Source organism: Pongo pygmaeus, chromosome 9, assembly GCF_028885625.2.
Source record: "Pongo pygmaeus isolate AG05252 chromosome 9, NHGRI_mPonPyg2-v2.0_pri, whole genome shotgun sequence".
Lineage (NCBI taxonomy): Eukaryota > Metazoa > Chordata > Mammalia > Primates > Hominidae > Pongo > Pongo pygmaeus.
This window is the reverse complement of record NC_072382.2, coordinates 131,985,911-132,005,871: the sequence shown is the minus strand read 5'-3', so window position 1 is coordinate 132,005,871 and position 19,961 is coordinate 131,985,911. Positions and strand designations below refer to the sequence as shown.

The 19,961-nt window shown below is 50.0% G+C and overlaps 1 protein-coding gene across 2 annotated transcripts in view; it reads right to left on the bottom strand.

Annotated features, from left to right (window-relative positions):
• Positions 1 to 18,391, bottom strand: part of ST14 (ST14 transmembrane serine protease matriptase) — a 50,866-nt gene extending 32,475 nt beyond the window's left edge. For both annotated transcript variants that reach the window (XM_054440489.2, XM_054440490.2), the window contains exon 1: positions 18,100 to 18,391. In XM_054440489.2, the coding sequence (XP_054296464.2) occupies positions 18,100 to 18,180 (81 nt within the window). In that variant the 5' untranslated portion in view covers positions 18,181 to 18,391. The remainder of the gene's footprint in view (positions 1 to 18,099) is intronic.
• Positions 18,392 to 19,961: the final 1,570 nt, after the last annotated feature.

The following is a 19,961-nucleotide window of genomic DNA, read 5'->3' as shown; positions in this document are numbered from 1 at the left end:
ATGTTAAATGTCACTTTGATGTGGAATGTTTAATCTATACTTTTATGTATTGGTTAAGAATATTATTATGTATAGTTTGCAATATTGACTGGAGTGGTTTGAGCCTATATGCCTGAGGCTGTGACTACGGAGTGAACAGGAAGTACTAAGGAGAGCTGTCTCTTTGGGAACTCCATGCGGCTCGTGCCTTGTGTGATTGAAGTTGCATCAATAAGTCTGACCTTGTGGAAAGACACAAAGGTGCATGGACCTGGTTAGGACCTCGCACCGCTCATGAGAACTGGCACAGTCAGCTTACTGGGCGTAGTTGGCATAGTCGATGCTAAGGCCAAAGCCTCCACTAAAACTTAAATTAGAAATCAAGCCGTTTGAAAAAACAAACTGCCACCCTCTTCAAAAAGAGACGTCATCTCACTTCACCTTGAAAGTCTGGCTCCCTGAGGAAAACCTCAGGTGATGAGGTTCTTCACCCAGGTCCTGTAGCTCCAAGAGCTGACAAGGTCTTGGCTGATGCCAGGCTAGGAAGCTAGTGGGGCCAGAAAGGCTCATAGCAAGCATGGTCTCAACTTAGGAGATGGCGATTGGCAAAACAAAAAAAAATTTTTTTTTGAGACGGAGTTTCGCTCTTGTCTCCCAGGCTGGAGTGCAATGGCGCCATCTCGGCTCACCACAACCTCCACCTCCCAGGTTCAAGCGATTCTCCTGCCTCAGCCTCTCGAGTAGCTGGTATTACAGGCACCTGCCACCACGCCTGGCTAATTTTTGTATTTTTAGTACAGACGGGGTTTCACCGTGTTTGCCAGGATGGTCTCGATCTCTTGAACTCGTGATCTGCCCGCCTCAGCCTCCCAAAGTGCTGGGATTACAGGCGTGAGCCACCGCGCCCAGCCTAAAAACAAATTTTTAACTGGGCTGAAAGAAGAGGCAGCCAATTATTGCATAACCCCCACTCATCCGGTTGGCTAAGGTGGGAAATCAAACCATTGCCCAAATAGAGTTGGAAGTCAGAAAGACTCCCCGTATGACCCCCTGAGGATGTACAGTCAGACTTGAGGACCCTAAAAATGTTAAGCCCCGCCAGGCATGGTGGCTCACGCCTGTAATCCCAGCACTCTGGGAGCTCAAGGCAGGTGGATCACGAGGTCAGGAGATCGAAACCATCTTGGCTAACACGGTGAAATCCCATCCCTACTAAAAATACAAAAAATTTGCCAGGCGTGGTGGTACGGGCCTGTAGTCCCAGCTACTCGGGAGGCTGAAGCAGGAGAATCACTAGAACCCAGGAGGCAGAGGTTGCAGTGAACCGAGATCGCGCCACTGCACTCCAGCCTGGGTGACCGAGTGAGACTCCGTCTCAACAAAAAAAAAAAAAAAAAAAAAAAAAAAAAAAAAAAAAGTTAAGCCCAAAAGAAAAAATCCCTGCACTTTTAACGCAAAGTATCTCACAGATTGCCAGACGGGCAAACAGCCAGCTCAAAGAATTTTAAGGAAAAGTAGGCCGGGTGCGGTGGCTCAAGCCTGTAATCCCAGCACTTTGGGAGGCAGAGGCGGGTGGATCACGAGGTCAGGAGATCAAGACTATCCTGGCTAACATGGTGAAACCCCATCTCTACTAAAAATACAAAAAATTAGCCGGGCATGGTGGTGGGCACCTGTAGTCCCAGCTACTCGGGAGGCTGAGGCAGGAGAATGGCGTGAACCCGGGGGGAGGAGCTTGCAGTGAGCCGAGATCGCGCCACTGCACTCCAGCCTGGGCAACAGAGCAAGACTCCGTCTCAAAAAAAAAAAAAAGACAAGAGAAAAAAAAGGAAAAGTAAATCCCTGTCAGGGGTAACTTTTATGGAGGAACCCCTGGGACCAAAGGAACCTCCTGCAGAGAACTTAAGAGATTACAGTGACCTTGGGGTGGGTATATACAGCAAGACCTATAATAACTAGAAAAAGAGGTACCAATGATAACTACGAGAATCACAGTCCTCAGGACACCAGTGGGGAAAGAGAATACACCACAGCAGAGTTACTGAAACTGAGAACAGATTTTTGCCAAAGACAGAGCACAGATGCAGACTGGCCCCTCCATCTGTGGGAGAATGCAGCAGACACCATGGTACTATCAGGCACAGAAATGCATCGCATCCCTACACAAGCAGGAACTGTCATGAGCTATTATAAAACTACCAAACCGTAAACCATTAGAACCACAAATCAGCCAAGGCTGGATGTGGTGGCTCACACCTGTAATTTCAGTACTTTGGGAGGCTGAGGCAAGTGGATCACTTGAGGTCAGGAGTTTGAAACCAGCCTGGCCAACATGGCAAAACCCCATCTCTACTAAAATACAAAATTAGCTGGATGTGGTGGCACACGCCTATAGTCCCAGCTACTCGGGAGGCTGAGACAGGAGAATCGCTTGAACCCAGGGGGTGGAGGTTGCAGTGAGCCGAGATTGCACCACTGCACTCGAGCCTGGGCAAGAAAGAGTGAGACTCCAGGCCAGGTGTGGTGGCTCATGCCTGTAATCCCACCAGCACTTTGGGAGGCCGAGGTGGGCAGATCACCTGCGGTCAGGAGTTCGAAACTAGCCTGACCAACATGGAGAAACCCTGTCTCTACTAAAAATACAAAAAATTAGGCGGGTGTGGTGGCACACGCCTGTAATCCCAGCTACTCGGGAGGCTGAGGTAGAAGAATCACTTGAACCTGGGAGGCGGAGGTTGCGATGAGCCAAGATTGTGCCATTGCACTCCAGCCTGGGCAACAAGAACAAAACTCCATCTCAAAAACAAAAAGAGAGAGAGAGAGAAAGAGAGAGAGGAAAAGAAAAGACAAAAGAAAACAGTGATATTCCATCTCAAAAAACAAACAAACAAACAAAAAAAAACACCAATCAGTCAAGATATGTTCTAGCCCTCTGGGACTGGATCACATCAGCCTGGAGATCTGTCCACCCATATTTAGACCCAGCAAAATCTGGAGACGGACTTAAAAAAATCTAACACAAGGCCAAACGAATCCAAAAAAATCAGCTATCTTAGGGATGGCATGTGATAGATATAATGAATTTGCCATTCCGCTTGAAATTCCAATCATAAATGAAATTCAGAGAACACTTCTGTTAGGAGCACCACCTAACCTGCAGTTCTCCTACATGATTGCTCTCTTGGCATGCAGAGCCATGCAAGATATACTAGACTTATAATTATCAGGAACCCATAAGGTAACATTTATGGCAAAACCTGAAAAACATACCAAGAGAAAGGGGATAGGAAAAAGGGTTAATGAACCAGTCCAGGGAGAGCCACAAAGACAAAAAAAAATCTGGGCTGGGCTAGGCTGGCTGGTTCATCAGTCTTTCAGGGAAGAGTCTGTAACATGGGCAGAGCCTTTGGCAGTGGATGTTGGGTGCTTATCACCAGTGATAGCAGAGGGTGAACTGCCAAAGTCCTGCTCTTTTTATGGCCACAGAGTCCTCTGGTGAGGACTACAGTGGAGGAGTATGCTTGTCTGTTTGGATGCAGTCTTTAAATGTATCAGCAAAACACCTTGTCCTTGTTGGCAAAGTGCCCTATGAAATGTAAGATGAAGTCTTTTTCTAAGATGAGTTACTTACGTCAAGGGTGGTTCTATACGGGTAGTTGGTAATAACTTCCACCCCCACCCCCACCCCACACCCACACACCCCACCCCCCAGGAGAAGCAGCAGAGGGCCCAGGAAAGCAACACTGGATTTGGAGTCAGACAGATTTGGGTTCAAAATTCAGCTCTGCCGCACTTTCAGCTATCTGGGTTTTTGATAAATTATCCTCTCTTAACCCTTTTTTATCTGAAAATGAAGCCTAGCTGCTGTAAGAATTAGACGTGATATTTATTGAAAACACCTACATGGCACAAAGATGTCCAAAAATAATGAGTGTATTTGCTGTGGTCACCGCCCCCCTCATCTGGCTGTGGGCCCCCGGGAGGAGGGATGGGACAATCCCTTGGGAGACCTCAGAGGTGGAAGAGCAGCTCCTGGGGCTGCAGCCTGTGGGCAGACTCTCTCCTCCTGCTGCTGTGGGTCTGTCTGGTTTTGAATCCCTAACTTGTCTTAAGGAATGATCCAGAGACCCTCTGTGTCCTGCTCCTGCTTCAAGCCAATTGTTTCATTATTTTCCGGCTCTGCAAAAAAAGTATTTGAAACAAGGTTTTCACTGTTTTAAAAAATGTTTTTGGAAACTACCAGAAGCTTGATGTGTAAGCTGAGGCCCAGAGCATGCTGCGACCTGGCCAGCACTCTCTGGTCTTGTGGGGTAAACCACCCATGGGTGCAAGTGGGTAGGGACACCCTGGCTGGCCTTCTTCTCTCTCCCACAGAGAGTAGACAGAGGGGCTGCAGAGAAGCGGGACAGCAGCGGAGCCCTCCTGGAGCCGTGGGTCGGGACAGAGTGACAAGGGCGGGTAAATGTGGGCCAGCCAAGGATTGGCTCCTGGGCTCCTGGAAAGACCTGCCAGGTCGCTCCCCACTAAGGCCCACACAGTAGACTTGTGCTGTTAAGGTCTTTCATTTTTTTTGTGGCGGGGGGGTGTTTGATTTTTTTTTTTTTTTTTTTTTTTGAGACAGAGTCTCGCTCTGTCGTGCAGTCTGGAGTGCAGTGGCACCATCTTAGCTCACCACAACCTCCACCTCCCAGGTTCTAGCGATTCTCCTGCCTCAGCCTCCCGAGTAGCTGGGACTACAGGCACCCGCCACCACGCCTGGCTAATTTTTGTATTTTTAGTAGAGACAGGATTTCGCCATTTGGCCAGGCTGGTCTCGACTCCTGACCTCAGGTGATCTGCCTGCCTCTGCCTCCCAAAGTACTGGGATTACAGGAGTGAGCCACCACGCACAGCCTTTCATTTTGTTTTGAAGTTTGAATCTGAACTCCAGCTGCTCCACCAAACCAGAGGGAGGAATGGGACTGCCTGGCTTTTGGCAGATGGGTAAACAGTGAGTGGAGAAATTAAAATCAAAGAGAGACGGTAGGTAGGCCTCAGTCATTAGAAGGAATTAGCTAACTATGTTCTATTTGGAAGGCCATAAGTGGTTATTAACCCACTTTTAAGAGGGGAAAACTGAGGCACAGAGAAAAGTATTTGCCCCAGCAGCTCAGGGCTCTCAGTCCTGACCACTCGCCTGGTTATGCCAAACCCTCCCCTGCACTGGCTCCCCAGAAAGGAAAGAAGAGACTTGTGTCAGGCAGTCCTCACTGAAGCTGGTTCTTTGCCCTCCTGTAGGGTCCCATTGCGGATGTGTGAGGCTTGTACAGAGCACCCTTGACATAAATAACTCCATCTTAGAAAAAGACCTCATCTTATGTTTCACTTTGTCAACAGGGACAAGATGTTTTGCAAATAAATAAACATGGCATCCAACCAGACAAGGACATACACAAGCACACTCCTCCACTGTCTGTCCTCAGTAGAGGACTCTGTGGCCATAAGAAAAGGACAGCCACGGCCGGGCTTGGTGGCTTACGCCTGTAATCCCAGCACTTTGGGAGGCCGAGGCAGGAGGATCATGAGGTCAGGAGATCGAGACCATCCTGGCTAACATGGTGAAACCCCATCTCTACTAAAAATACAAAAAATTAGCTGGGTGTGGTGGCGGGCACCTGTAGTCCCAGCTACTCTGGAGGCTGAGGCAGGAGAATGGCGTGAACCTGGGAGGCGGAGCTTGCAGAGGACAGCCGGGCACAGTGGCTCATGCCTGGAATCCCAGCACTTTGGCAGGCTGAGATGGCAGGATTGTTTGAGCCCTGGAGTTTCAGACAAGCCTGGGCAATGCAGTGAGACCCCATCTCTACAAAATTTTTTTTAAAAATTAGCTTAGCATGGTGACACAGCTACTCAGTGGGCTGAGGTGGGAGGATCACTTGAGCCTGGGATGTCAAGGCTGCAGCGAGCTGTGATCACGCCACTGCACTCCAGCTTGGGCAACAGAGCAAGACCCCGTATCAAAAAAAAAAAAAGGCAACCAAAAGAAACAAAAAACAAAACAAGAGAAAAGAGCAAGACTTCAGCAGCTTGAAATGGCTGTCTTAATTGACACTCTCTTGCTGTCACTCGTGATTAGCACCTAGCATCTGCCAGCGAAGGCTCTGCCAACATCAGAAGCTCTTCCCCACGAAACCAACAGACTGCCCAGGCCAGGGAAGGGGGTCTTTGTCTTCGTGGCTCTCCCTGGACTGGTTCATTAACCCTTTTTCCTAACCCCTTTCTCCTGATGATAAGTGTTACTTTGATGTGAGATGTTTAATCTATACATTTATATATTGATTAAGTATATGATCATGTATGACTTGCAATGTCGACTGACTTGTGGAGTGGCTTCAGCCTGTGTGCCCGAGGCTCTGCCTCCTGAGTGAACAGGAAGTACTAAGGAGAACTGTCTGTTTGGGAACTCCATGTGGCTAGTGGTGTTTATGATTGAAATTGCATCAATAAAAGTCTGACCTTGTGGAAAGACACAAACGTGCAGGGACCTGGTTGTCTTTGACCTTGCCACTCACGAGACCCCCGCAATATTGCAGAAAAGCGAACTGAAGCCCAGAGAGATCATGCTCTGCAGATCCACCAAGCCTACCTCTGAGTATTTATCCAAAGGAAGGAATTGAAACCAGGATCTGAAGAGAGAGCTGCATCCCATGCTCACTGCAGCACTGTTCACAGAAGCCAAGATGTGGGAACAACCTAAGCGCTCCTTAGCGAATGAATGGATACACAAAAGGTGGTCCATACATTCAATAAGAGACCTTGTATTAAGTGTTCTTATCACAAAATAGTAATTATTATTATAAATAAATAGAATAATAGATAAAGAGGGCAGGAGGAAACTTTGGAAGGTGATGGGTATTTTGCAGCCTAACTTATGGGATGGTATCACTGGTGTTTCCATACGTCCACACTCATCAGGTTGTACATATTAAATAGAAACAAAAGAAACAAAAAACAAGAGAAAAGAGCAGGACATCAGTAGCTTGAAATAGCTGTCTTAATTGACACTATCTTGCGTCATTCGTGATAAGCACAACAGCGGTATCATCCGTGGATCTTATTCAGATTTCCCATTTCACTGCTACTCATGTGAATATTAAGTTCCATTCTGTCATTGCTATCATAGACCCCTGTCTCTAATGTCACAAAAAGGTACAGCTTTTTGTGTATCAATCATACCTCAATAAAGTAGTCTAAATCAATAAATACGGTGTTGATTTCAAAAACAAACAAACAAAAAAAAAGGAACACTCTGCAAAACTCTATCTACTACAAAACCCACTTCTTGGGCCCAAGAGACGGGCCCCTGCTGTGTCCACCACTGTATATGGGTTGTCACTCCTTCAACATTGGTCTAAGGGCACTGGCTCCCCCAACTCTGACGTTGGCTCTAGCCAGAAAGGCCCCCAAGCCTTTTAGGAACCGAGAGGTTCCTAGGTAGACCCATCTGCCTGCTCAGAATGGCTGGGCTCCCCTACCACCTACCGAACCCTGCCTGCCCTCAAGCACACAGGCCAAAGCTGAGCCTTGCCAGGAATCCTCCCGGGACCACAACAAGCCACAGTACTTTCTCCCTGGGGCCTCACCTCTTCCCCAACCTGCACCATGCTGGGTGGACCAGGAAGTCCTGGCTGGTCAGAGTGCCCCGGTTTCCTCTTCCTACTGCTTCTCTCCCTCCCCCTCCAGCCTCGACCTTGCCCAGAGTTAGCACTTGATTGATTAATTGATGGGTTGATGGAAGGTCTTCTCTCCCCATAGCCAGACTTAGGCAGCCTCCCCAGGGCAGGCTGGAATAATCCGCCGGTTGCCAAGTGCCCTCAAACAAGAAGGGTAGAAAATACTCAGTCCACACCTCAGGGCTCTGCTGACAGTCCCCCAGGCTCTCTGGGGTCAGACCTGGCCTGGCCACCCACTGTCCTCAGGCCCCATTTAAGGTTGGACTTTGCCAGATCTCTCCTGGTCCTCAATTCAGTGTGTTGCCCCGAAAACACACACACCAGGACATAACCTCTTTTGCCAATTCTAGCCGGAAAATTCCATCTCTGCCTCTCCGATCCCACTAAGTTTGCACCAGCCCTCTCCTTATGTGCCAAAGACCTACTTCCCGGCCCAGCCGCCCCACCTTCCTCCTGCCCCAAGTCAGCGGACTCAGAGCAGAAGCATCTGCCTGCAGCAGCAAAACCAGGCAGATCCCCCAAAACCTGACAAGAGAAACAAGAGGTGCAGCCAGCACCTCGTAACTTCTTTTCATTCATTTTCTTGACTTTTTATTAAATCCACATTCTGATTTCACGAGCTAGTGTGCCTTTTATTACTGACATTTTTATGGAGATACTTGTAGATTCCCATACAGTTGTAGGAAATCATACTGAGATCCTTGTACAGCTTGCCCAGTTTCTCCCAGTAGTCACACCTCATAAAACTATATCATAATACCACAACAGCAGTATCATCCGCGGATCTTATTCAGACTTCCCGTTTCACTGATACTCACTTGAGTATTAAATTCCATCTATGTCATCGCTAGCATAGTCGCCTGTCTCTAGCATCACAGTCAACATTTTGAACAGCTCCAACACGAGGATGCCCATGGCTTTCTGTAACCACAGCCACCTCCCTCCTGCCCCCAACCCCTTCAGCTCCACAATCGCTAATCTGTCCTCTACTGCTAACATGGTGTCATTTCAAAAATTATGTTATATAGGATGGGCGCGGTGGCTCACGCCTGTCATCCCAGCACTTTGGAAGGCCAAGGCGGGTGGATCACGTGAGGTCAGGATTTCGAGACCAGCCTGGCCAACATGGCGAAACCCCGTCTCTACTAAAAATACAAAAATTAGCCAGGTGTGGTGGCACGCACCTGTAATCCCAGCTACTCGGGAGGCTGAGGCAGGAGAATCGCTTGAACCCAGGAGGCGGAGGTTGCAGTGAGCCCAGATCACACCACTGCACTCCAGCCTGGGACAGAGCAAGACTCTCTCAAAAAAAAAAAAAAAAAACCAATATGTTATATAAATAAATAATGTGGTATGTATGGGACTGTTGGCTTTTTTTTAACTGCACAAAATTCCCTGGAGGTCCTTCAAGTCGTTGCATCCATCAGCTTGTTCCTTTTCAGTGCTGAGTCATATTTCATGGCATGGAGGTGCCACCGTCTGTTTCTGACTTGGTGGACCCAGGGATCTGCAGAAGCTAGTGGGAAAAACCCAAGCCCTCCTGCAGCCTCTAGAACTGGTTAGGATCTAAAACACTCTTCCACGGCTACAAATCTGAGCACCTGTTTTGGGGAAAGGACCAACTATGCAAACAGGGGTCCCCCCCCCCAGGGGAGGGCACCAGGAGGTCTGTGTCCTCTATTAGAACCAGACTCTGTCCTGGGGGAATAGGATACAAGCGAGGGGAGAACTGCTGGATCTACCCTTGAAATTGGATTCTCAGAGCTGGGACATATTCTACAGGTCATGTCACCCACCTCTCATCCCCGCAGGACCATCCTTTTGGAAGAAATAGCATTTTCCTTAGTACCAGTATTAGGAAGCTCTTCCTTCCACCAAGTGTGATCAGCACCGCTATCACCTCTGCACTAATTAGCACTGCAACAGAACCAGCCTAGTTTCCCCACTCAGGAGACGCTGCAGTGGAAGCTCTACATCAGTGCTCGTGTGCTCTCTCAGTCTGCACCTCCTCTGGCTAAACATGCTCAACTCCTCTGATCATTCAAACAAAATGTTTCCTAAACCCTGGCCATCTGGTTCAATCTCACCCTTAGTCATCTTCCCTTGAAGACACCGTTTCCAGAATTCACCAGCATAACCCACAAGAGGTCTGACTAGTGTGGCCTCCACAGGGTCTGCTTGCCAATTACCTTCGTCATTCTGTTTGCTCTTTTTCTATGAATTGTCCAACGATGCATTGAAGTAACACACCCAAACAATAAAACGATTAAAATAAGAAGACGGAAAGAATGATATGTTCCCTTGATGAAAGCTTATAAGGCAATCAAAAATGGTTTTTCGAAAAGTAGATAATGACATGGAAAAGCTATTATCTAAGATAGAATGTTAAATGAAAAAAATAGGCTGGGCACGGTGGCTCATGCCTGTAATCCCAGCAATTTGGGAGTCCAAGGCAGGCAGATCACTTGAGGCCAGGATTCACTTGAGGGCAGATCACCATATGGGCCAGGCTGGCCCATCTCTACTAGTAGAGATGGCCCCCATCTCTACTAAAAATACAAAAATTAGCCTGGCGCAGTGGCGCACACCTGTAATTCCAGCTACTTGGAAGGCTGAGGCAGCAGAATTGCTCAAACCCGGGAGGCAGAGGTTACAGTGAGCCAAGATCGCGCCACTGCACTCCAGCCTGGGCAACAGAGCAAGACCCTATCTCAGAAAAAAAAACAAATAGTCACTCCTGCCCTTCGAAACTCAGCTCAGGCATCTCCTTGGAGTAATTCTGGGAGATCCCTCTCCAACACCTCCCTCCCAGACTCCTGTGATAGGGGAGGGAAGGGGGTCTGCCTTGCTCCACAAATCTAGCATGAGGTACGATATCTAATAAATGTTTAATAAGTTCATTAATAAAATCATGTCTTTACTGCAGAGTGGAATTAGTGATGACTCCATTTGAGGGAGAATAGGTGTGCACACAAACAGCAGAACATGCACACAAGACTTGTGGGAGAATATAAACAAAACTATTTATAGAGGCTCTAAAATCTGGGAGAGGGAATTTCAGAGGAGTTTCACATTTTACACTGTACATTTCTATATTGCGTGACTTCAAAAAGAAAAGCTTCCTAAATGTGGTAATGAGGAAAAAATTTTTTTAGAAAACACGCATAAGCAATATCAAATTGTTAAAATGTCTTTGTAGGGGTGTTTGTGTCATTTTTATTAAAAAAAAAAATTTTTTTTTTGAAACTGGGTCTCGCTCTGTCACCCAGGCTGGAGTGCAATGGCACAATCTCGGCTCACTGCAACCTCCACCTCCCAGGTTCAAGTGATTCTCCTCTCTCAGTCTCCCGAGTAGCTAGGATTACAGGTGCCCACCACCATGCCTGGCTAATTTTTGGATTTTTAGTGGAGATGGAGTTTCACCATGTTGGCCAGGCTAGTCTTGAACTCCTGACCTCAAGTGATCCATCTGTCTTGGCCTCCCAAAGTGCTGGGATTACAGGCTTGAACCACCGCGCCCGGCCTCATTTTTTAATTCTTACTACTTATCTGAGTTGGCCAAGTTTTTCTTAAATATGTATATATTAGCCTTTTAATAATAACTTTAAAAGGTATAACCAAATAAAAACATGGGGGGAAGAAAGCACACTTCGACTCTGGGCAGTCACACTTCCATGCCTGGTCTCTCCTGGGCCTGCTGTCAACTCAGAACTCTGGGTCTCGTGGTTTCTGCTCCACGGTTGAGGGAAGTGGTTCGGTGAGCGAAGCACTGACTCCTGACCCAGACGGTTGCGTTCTGTCCAGCGCAGCCTATCAGACAGGCTGTCCAGATGCTCTGACTCATAATCAAGTCATACAAGGTATCAGCCTTTCCCTCCCAGCTGGTGTCATCTGCGGAGCTGATAGGCAAATGCCCCAAGTCATCATCTGAGCTGTTACTAAATAAGAAATGGCACAGAACCCAGGAAGGGGTGACGAGCAGCCTGAGGTCACCACCCAAAGTGACATGGATTCAAGAACAGACCCCGCCTTAGGCACAGCCTTTCAGTCAGACACAAGCCTACCAGACCTTCAATCCTCCAGCGCCCAGGGCTCCATACGCGGCAGACAGGAGGCCAATAAAACACCTTGTCCAAGAAACAAGTGGTGTGTGCACAACGACCAACTAGATACATTGAACCATAGACAGCAAGGAGGGGAAAGAGGCGTGAAAAGTGATTTGTTGGCAGAGGTGAGTGAATTGGTTTTCATTTGAAAACTTCCACCATAATTTTTAATCATATGTATGATACATAAAGCTACCTCTATGTAAAGCCTGTTGAAATCACATCTCCAGCTGTGCTCCTGGTCCACCAGCTAAGGAACCTCATCAAAAGGGGAAACCAGACAAGTTGGTCTATGATGTTTGTAGCACACCAGCACTGGCACCAGGTGATCACCACTTCCTTTTTATGTGCTCACAGCTCTCTGGTGAATAACGTGTTCTAGCAGTTTGCTGGGGATACGCAACCTTCACCATCATCTCAGGAATACAATTTTATAATGGCATCATGGTGAGCTCCCAGGCTTTGAAGTTGCGCAGATCTAAGTTTGAATTCTTGCTCTACTTCTTACTGCCTTTACACAAACCCTTTGAGCCTCAGTATTCTCATCTGTGAACTGGGCATTTTTTTCCCACATAGCTGTTGTGAGGATAAAGTGAGGTCATGAATTGAAGTGCAGATATTTAGTGAAAGGTAGAAATAACTGTCATCACATTCTTCTCCACCCTTTCAACATCACCACCACCATCATCATCCCCACCACCACCTCAGCATCACCAACGTGGGCCAAAGAGAGTCAAAGGATCCAAGATTTTGATCAGTTAGCCGACTGTCACAGGATTCAGGGGAAAATCCCAAAATATTGCTAAGCCCAGGCAGAATAGGGAAATTCTGAAAATATGAGCATCTGAAACAGAATTTTTAGCAGGGAGCTGCTTCTGGAAAGATTCTTAACAAAGCAAAAAGGGCAACTACTATCCATGAGCTCTGAGCAAACCCCAAACACACTTCTCACCACTGCCAACCAGGCCAGGCTAAGAACTCTGAGAATTCCATACGTTTCTATTCCCATCCTACCAAATGGTTTCTACAATTTAGTCCCAGGCATCTCAGAAACATCCTGAGGAGAGAAATCCAGTTTCTTACCCAAATCTGATGAATTCTCAACCTTTAGTATTCCATCCCCTCCTGAGCCCTGTGGGCTGACAGCCCTGTTTCGCATGTCACAGCCCACATACGATACAACAGGGCCAGACTACCTGGGCTTCAATCCAGATTCCGCCACTGTTTTGCTCTGCGACCTCAGGCAAGTTATTTAGCCTCCCTGTGCTCCATTTTCCTCACCTATAAAAAGGTAATAGCAATAAGGCTGGGCTGGGCATGGTGGCTCACGCCTGTAATCTCAGCACTTTGGGAGGCCGAAGTGGGCAGATCACCTGAGGTCAGGAGTTTGAGACCAGCCTGACCAACATGGAGAAACCCCATCTCTACTAAAAATACAAAATTAGCTGGGCATGGTAGCGCATGCCTGTAATCCCATCTACTCAGGAGGCTGAGGCAGGAGAATCGCTTGAACCCAGGAGGCGGAGGTTGTGGTGAGCCGAGATCATGCCATTGCACTCCAGCCTGGGCAACAAGAGTGAAACTTCATCTCAAAATAATAATAACAATAATAATAAGGTTGGGTGTGGTGGCTCACACCTGTAGTCCCAGCACTTTGGGAGGTTGAGATGGGCAGATCACTTGAGCCCAGGAGTTCAAGACCAGCTTGGGCAACATAGCAAGACCCTGCCTCTACAAAAAATGCAAAAATCAGTCAGGCGTGCTGCACCTGTAGTCCCAGCTACTGAGGAAGCTGAGGCAGGAGGATTGCTTGAGCCTGGGAGATCAAGGTGGCAGTGACCCATGAGTGCACCATCGCACTCCAGCCGGGGTGACAGAGGGAGACCCTGTCTAAAAAAAAAAAAAAGTAATAATAGCAACACTTATCTCTGAGAGGGGTAATACTTGGTCTCAAAGACCAGTAAGACCACATCTTACTTCCCTTCAGCCATGCCTGACCCAGGACTAGGTACAGAGTTAGTTCAATGAAGCTTGGCAGGAAAAAAGACAAACAGCAAGCCATGCTCAATAAATGCTAATGATGATCAGTATTCATGATGATTAGTAGTCTAGACACTCTAGTAATCATCGCACAACATCAGAAGCAACATCATCTTCAGGACCTGGGCTCCCAGGGGACTCTGTCACATTTCCCTTCCTCTTCCAAAGACAACTTCTCTTTTAAGAGAGACATGAGCCACCAGCCTTGGCAGAACCACAGACCAGAGAAGGAACAGACGTTGGGAACTTTAGGGGCACAGTGTTCCGAGGGATAGAGGCCACTGGCCACAGCAGTAGGCAGTCCGGTAGTCTGGTTCCCAGGGAGCAGAGTGAGGGTCAGATAGGGGGAGGGAGCTGTGACTCGTTCTCCTTCCGCAGCCCGTGACAACGTGGCAACAGGCCAGCAGTCGGCTCTGAGCAGATCCACCCTCTGACCATTTCCACTGCGAGCAGGCGAAGGCAGCCACCAAACTAGGGGCATCTTCTCCTCTTCCTCAGTTTTCTCAACTCCTAAACGAGGAATTTCCAGGTGTTCTCAGGACCAAGGCGGAGGGAAGGGTCCAGAAAGTCCCCGGAGAAGGCAGACTTCCGGTCTACTCCAGCAGCTGAAGCCCCACCTACGGGACAATCCTAGCTTCCTGCTGCTTTCTGCCTTCCCAACCCTCTTCCTCACCCACTGCACACACCTGCCCAGCACATGCTTTAGAGAACAAAAAAGGCAGTTCTCTAAAGTTTTATGTGGGCACAGTGGCTCATGCCTGTAATCCCAACTACTTAGAAGTCTGAGACAAGGAGGATCAATCACCTGGACCCAAGAGTTTGAGTCCAGCCTGGGCAACATAGCAAGACCCCCATGTCTAAAAAACAAAACAAAATAAAAGTTTAATTTTCTATGGTGGGAGGGGCAGGGGATGAGAAGGAGAAAGGGATATGCAGCTGGCACACATTTTCTTTTCATAGAAAGAGCTTTCTCCTAGAAGCTGGGTAAAGGGGGGGAATGAAAATCAGAAGGTCTTAGGAAGAGGTCTCTTGCTGGCGAGTAGTTCCTTGAATCCTTGGAGCACTTCCACGTGTTTGGCAGGGCAGCATGGCTCCTCTGCGAGGTCAGGGCCCCACTGACAACCTGGGTTCTCAGCCTCTCGACAGGCGTCCTACTGATACTATATTATCTTCTTGCTTGTCTCAAGTCCCTTTCAACTCAAAAACTCAAGCTGCATCATTTGAACACCACACTGCAACCTACAAAGGGCTTTCATGTAAAGTATCCCTCTTAATCCTTTCAACAAACCTGGAACATATATGTCATCCCCATTTTATAGCCACAGAAACCAAGGCTTAGAGATATTGGGTAACATCTCTGAGATCACGTGGCTAGACAAGGCGGCCCCGGGTCTTCGCTGCACGTTACCTCCTGCCACCACATCACAGATGCCTGCAGCCCCAATTTGCTGACCTGGTCCTTCCAGCCTGGGTTAGAGAGATGCCATGTGCTCACCCAGTGCGTATCCAGAAGCTAGTACTCATGAGTCAGAATTTAGTTCCCTGTATCCCACACTACCTTGAGTGGTCCCAAGGACAGGGGCTGTGAGTCTAGGGTCTTCCTCACTGCTATTTCCCAGCACCTGGCACAGGTTCAGTCAGTGGGTTACCTAGCAGATATTGTTATGTGAATGAATGCCTGAATGGTTGACCAATTAACAAGCAGGTGACTCTCTAAATAGCAAGAGTTTTACACCATAGCCCCTAGACATCTGATTTTGGCCACACAACATCCGATTTTTCCAACCTTGGTCTCTGGATGCCTAAGGGATTCTGAGTCTTACCTAGGGCAATCGTGATCTGAGAAGGAACCAGTAGATGTCAAGGCAGCTTCATATTCACCATCAAATACTCAACAGGAATCAAGACCCTCAGGAAGGCAGGCTTCCTGGTTCTCGTCAATGGCCATAAGAAGTGGCATCTCTTTCCCTGCTTGCTCGCAGGCAGGGCTCACACCATCCCCAGATGCAGTAACATGCATCAGGACTCTGAAGGCCATGCAGAACACTTGATGGGAGCAGCAGGGGTGGGGCAGGGGCGGCGCAACCAGCCTTGAGAAGGGGACAGCCAGATACAAATACCACCAAACAAGGGTGCAGGGATGGATGCAACTGGGGACAAGGAACCCAGAAACAACAGTACCCTGTGGGCCAGGCTCTGCTGACCCAGATAGTAAACCCAGGGGCAGCAGCCACACCTCCCGACCAGGGATGGAGATTCTAGCTGCAAACACACACTACAAGGTGATCCCAGGGACTGGGATTTCTGGTGAGGCCAGGGATGGGAGGAATCTGCAAGACATGGAAATGAGCCAGGGATGGGAGGAATCTGCAAGACATGGAAATGAGCTTTGGCCAACTTCCTCTGGACACTCCGCCTCGCAGCTAACTTTGGCATTCGTCTCTTAGTTTTGCTCTCAAGACTGGATGTTCTTTAAAGGAAACAACCACATCTTACTGGTCTCTGAGAGCCTTCCCTTCACCCATGCCTGACCCAGGACTAGGTATTGAGTTAGTTCAATAAAGCTCGGCAGGAGAAAAGACAAAGAGCAAGCCATGAGAAGGAAAATGGCAGAGGGAGAAGGAACAGCCCAAGGGCGCAGAGAGCAAATGAGCTTCGCAGAGGAGGAGGAAATGAGCAGGGACGGGGGAAACTAAAGCCAGGGCAAGACAAGTCTGCTGAATGTGGGATCCTGGGGGTGAGTGGAAGGTGAGCGCCAGCCTGGCCACTTGTCGGGTGGTGAGATGGCTCAGAGAGGTGGCTGGACCACACGACCAGGAAGAAGACCCTGCTTTCCCCGTGTGGGCAGGAGAGTCCTAGAAAGGGAAGTCAGGAAGAACAAACTTGGGGTGGGGGCACCGGACTGCCCCGAAATAACAAATTCCAAACAGCAGGATCTCTGCTGAAGAGGCAGGGAGTCTAGAGCCCCAAGTAGGCAATTAGCAAGGACACAAACACAGCAATTACAGCAAGGAAGAGAAGGTGAATCTGCCTCACAGCAGGGCACAGGCACAGCCAGGGGAAGGGCCCAAGCCTTCAGGTCCACTGGAAGCTTTCCTCCTTGTTGAGGGTGAAAAGTGGAGAAAATAGCAGAGCCCAGCCCCAGGTCCTGTCTGTGGTGCAGGCAGCCTCCAAAGCCCCAGCGTTTGATTTTCTGCAAGCTCCCTGGGTCGGGATGGTGCTCGGACAAAAGGAATTGATCTGAGACAGCACCAAAATCAGGCCTGACTCAGGGAGCAACGGCAGAGGCTATGGAGCCCAGGGGCACCCAGGAGGAGGGGAGAAAGTGAGGGTTGGCAGGGCAGGGAGGCCATCATTTGCAGAGGAGCAAAACTCTCTGCCAAACAGCCCCTGCCTCTCAGCGCCGCCCTGACCTGGTATGGCCTGGCCTTCCAGGAAACCTGGGGGTCTGCGTTGGACAGAGAGGGTAGAGACCTGGCTGCTGGTCCCGCCCGGGCACTACCACCTAGGTGGGTCGGTCAATGAAGTTACTAGCGACCCATCCCCAACTCCATACAGGAACATGTAATCATTTTGAGATCTTTCAATAGGTCTTTCATTGTTCTTTCTGCCAAAGAAGAGCTTCCTGTTTCGGTACTTTGCAAAAGGCTAAAGGCATGTATGTGTTCCCAAATCCCTTCCCATACAGCCGCCTTCCCAAAGGGCTCCATCCCCTCTCGAGAAGCCCAGGCAAGCCCAACTCTGGAGTTCTTAGCTCCAGCCCCTATGGCAGCCAAAGCCCCGGCCTCCCAGTTGTCCTCTGCGAGGTCCCAAAGCGCCTTTTGACGGGGAAGGCGAGAGACAAAAGAAACTTTCTGCAGAGGCCAAGGATGGCTGAGACTCCAAACCCTCCTGAAATTTCACTTCCTCCCAAATAACCCCACTCCGAGCCCCTGGTTTCTTCCGGATGTTCACTAACAGCGCGAGAGTCATGGAGGGGCCGAGACGGAGCCCCTTTTTTCAACTCCGGGAAAGGACCGAGGGCGCGGGAAGGCCCAGGGGCTTCCCGCCTCCCTCTGACGGGGCGCAGCCGGTCCGGTACCAAAGGTCCGGCCAGCCCCGCCCGCCCGCGGCCCGGCACCCGCTGAACAGGAAATTCCACCTGTGCGCCCAGAGCTCGGCCACCGACGGACACGCCAGGGGAGCCGGCCGAGCCCAGCGCCGCGCTGCAGGGTCGGGCGGGCGGAGCTTCCCAGCGCCCCGGGTCCCCGGCCCGCGCTCACCTCGTGCCGCGAGCTGTACTTGAGTCCCGCGCCGAAGTCCTTCGGGCCCCCTCCGCCCTTGCGGGCCCGATCGCTCCCCATGGTCCCCGAGGCCGATCGCGGGTCTCAGAGGCGTCGTCCCTGCCGGCGGCCGGCTCCCATGGCCCGCAGGGCGCGGGGCGCGGGGCGCGGGGCGCAGGCGGCGGGGTTCCGGGCAGGCCCAGAGCGCCCGACCGGCGGCAGTGCCCTCGCTCTGGCGCGCTCTCTCTCCCTCTTCCTCTTTCTCCGGCTGCAGCTCCGCTCTCACACTCCGGCCCGGCCCGCGCAGGTAGTTTCAGGGTGTGGCCTCGGCCCGCCCAGCCCGCCGCGCTCGCCTGCGCACCTGCCCGGCTCACCTGCCCGCCCCCGCCGGCCCTAGGGGAGGCTCCTCCCCTCGGCTCTAGGCCTGAAGGTGGTGGTCGCTAAGGCCCTCACCATCACCACGATAGCGTTCACTCACCCCTCCGGCCCTCGCAGGGGCCCCGTCCCGGGAGGGCAGCCCTTTATCCACCTCCTTGATGCCAACCATCTTTTCCCTCCTTCCTCATGCGCCTCCGGCCTCTCCCCTTCACCTTGCTCACTTTGCTACAGGACTAAATCGCATTTATGAACCCCCCAAAACCAAACAGAAACCAGAACCGCCCCTGGCCCAGCCTCCCCGTCGGCTACGCAGCCTCCTGTTCTCCAGGCGAGAGGCGCTTGCTGGCCTCGCCCGGCTACCCTGGGGAGGCCCAGTGACATGAGCTGCGCCACCAGATGCCCTCTGAGCCGTCCCAACGCCCCTCGCCCACTTGCAGCATCTGATGCTTCCTCAAATGCCCCCTTTCCCTGGATTCCGGTCCTCCTTTCTAGTCCTAAATGTCATGATTCCCAAAGTTCTCCCTTCAGTTTCATCCCTTTCTTCTCTAGGCTTTTTCTCTTGGCAGCACGTCTCATCTTACGGCTTCAGACAGGAAAACCTCCCTCCCAGCACAGACACCACCAGGGAGTGCCGGTTCTGCCTTAGCGGTCGCCTGGGGACGTCTCCGTTTATGTTCTACTGTATTCTGTAGCCAAGGAACATTACCAAGCACACACTATGCGCTAAGCACTGTCCTGGGTACAGGGAAACAGGATTGAACAAAATAAAAATCCCTGCTTTGACATCAACAAGCCCCATCTTCCTTCCCTGACTTGCCCATTTTCCGCTGTTTTCTCTCATTCTAATGGCAGCACTCTCCCAGGCTCAAATCCTGGAATCATCTTTGATTCTCCACCCTGCTTGCATCTCATATCCAATTAGTTCCAAATCTGATCAAGACTCTGCTGATCAGTATAGCCCTTTATTTCCTGCGCATTTAGAAGACCCCTATTCAAGTCCTCAGAGCCCTTTGCCTGGTTAAGAAAGATCTGGGCTGCCACCCTCTGATCTCTCCTACACGTAGCAGTCAGGTAAATCTGAAACCACAGCTCTTTCATGACTTTCCGTGTCTCCTGGATCAAATCCAGCCTCCTTAGCCCAGCTTCACATTCTGCCCTGTCCTCCCTTAACACCGTGCCTCCCAGCATTCCTGTTTGGAGCCCCTCTCTCCAGCCAGGCTTTCTGACCTTGGTACCTTTCCTAAAGCTTTTCATTCCCTGGAAGCTCTTCTCCTTCACACTCACCTCCACATATTGGGTCGAAGTCACCGATGGGGTTTTTTCGTGTTGTTCATTGAGTGTTTTTAGCTCTCTGCCTTCTGGGCACAGGCCAGGGTGTTACTCTCTCTTCTCTGAAGTTAGGTATAGCAGTATGGCTAGCGGTAACCAAGAAAATGTCCAATGAGAGGACACACCACTTGTACATAGCAGCATAAGGAGGCACT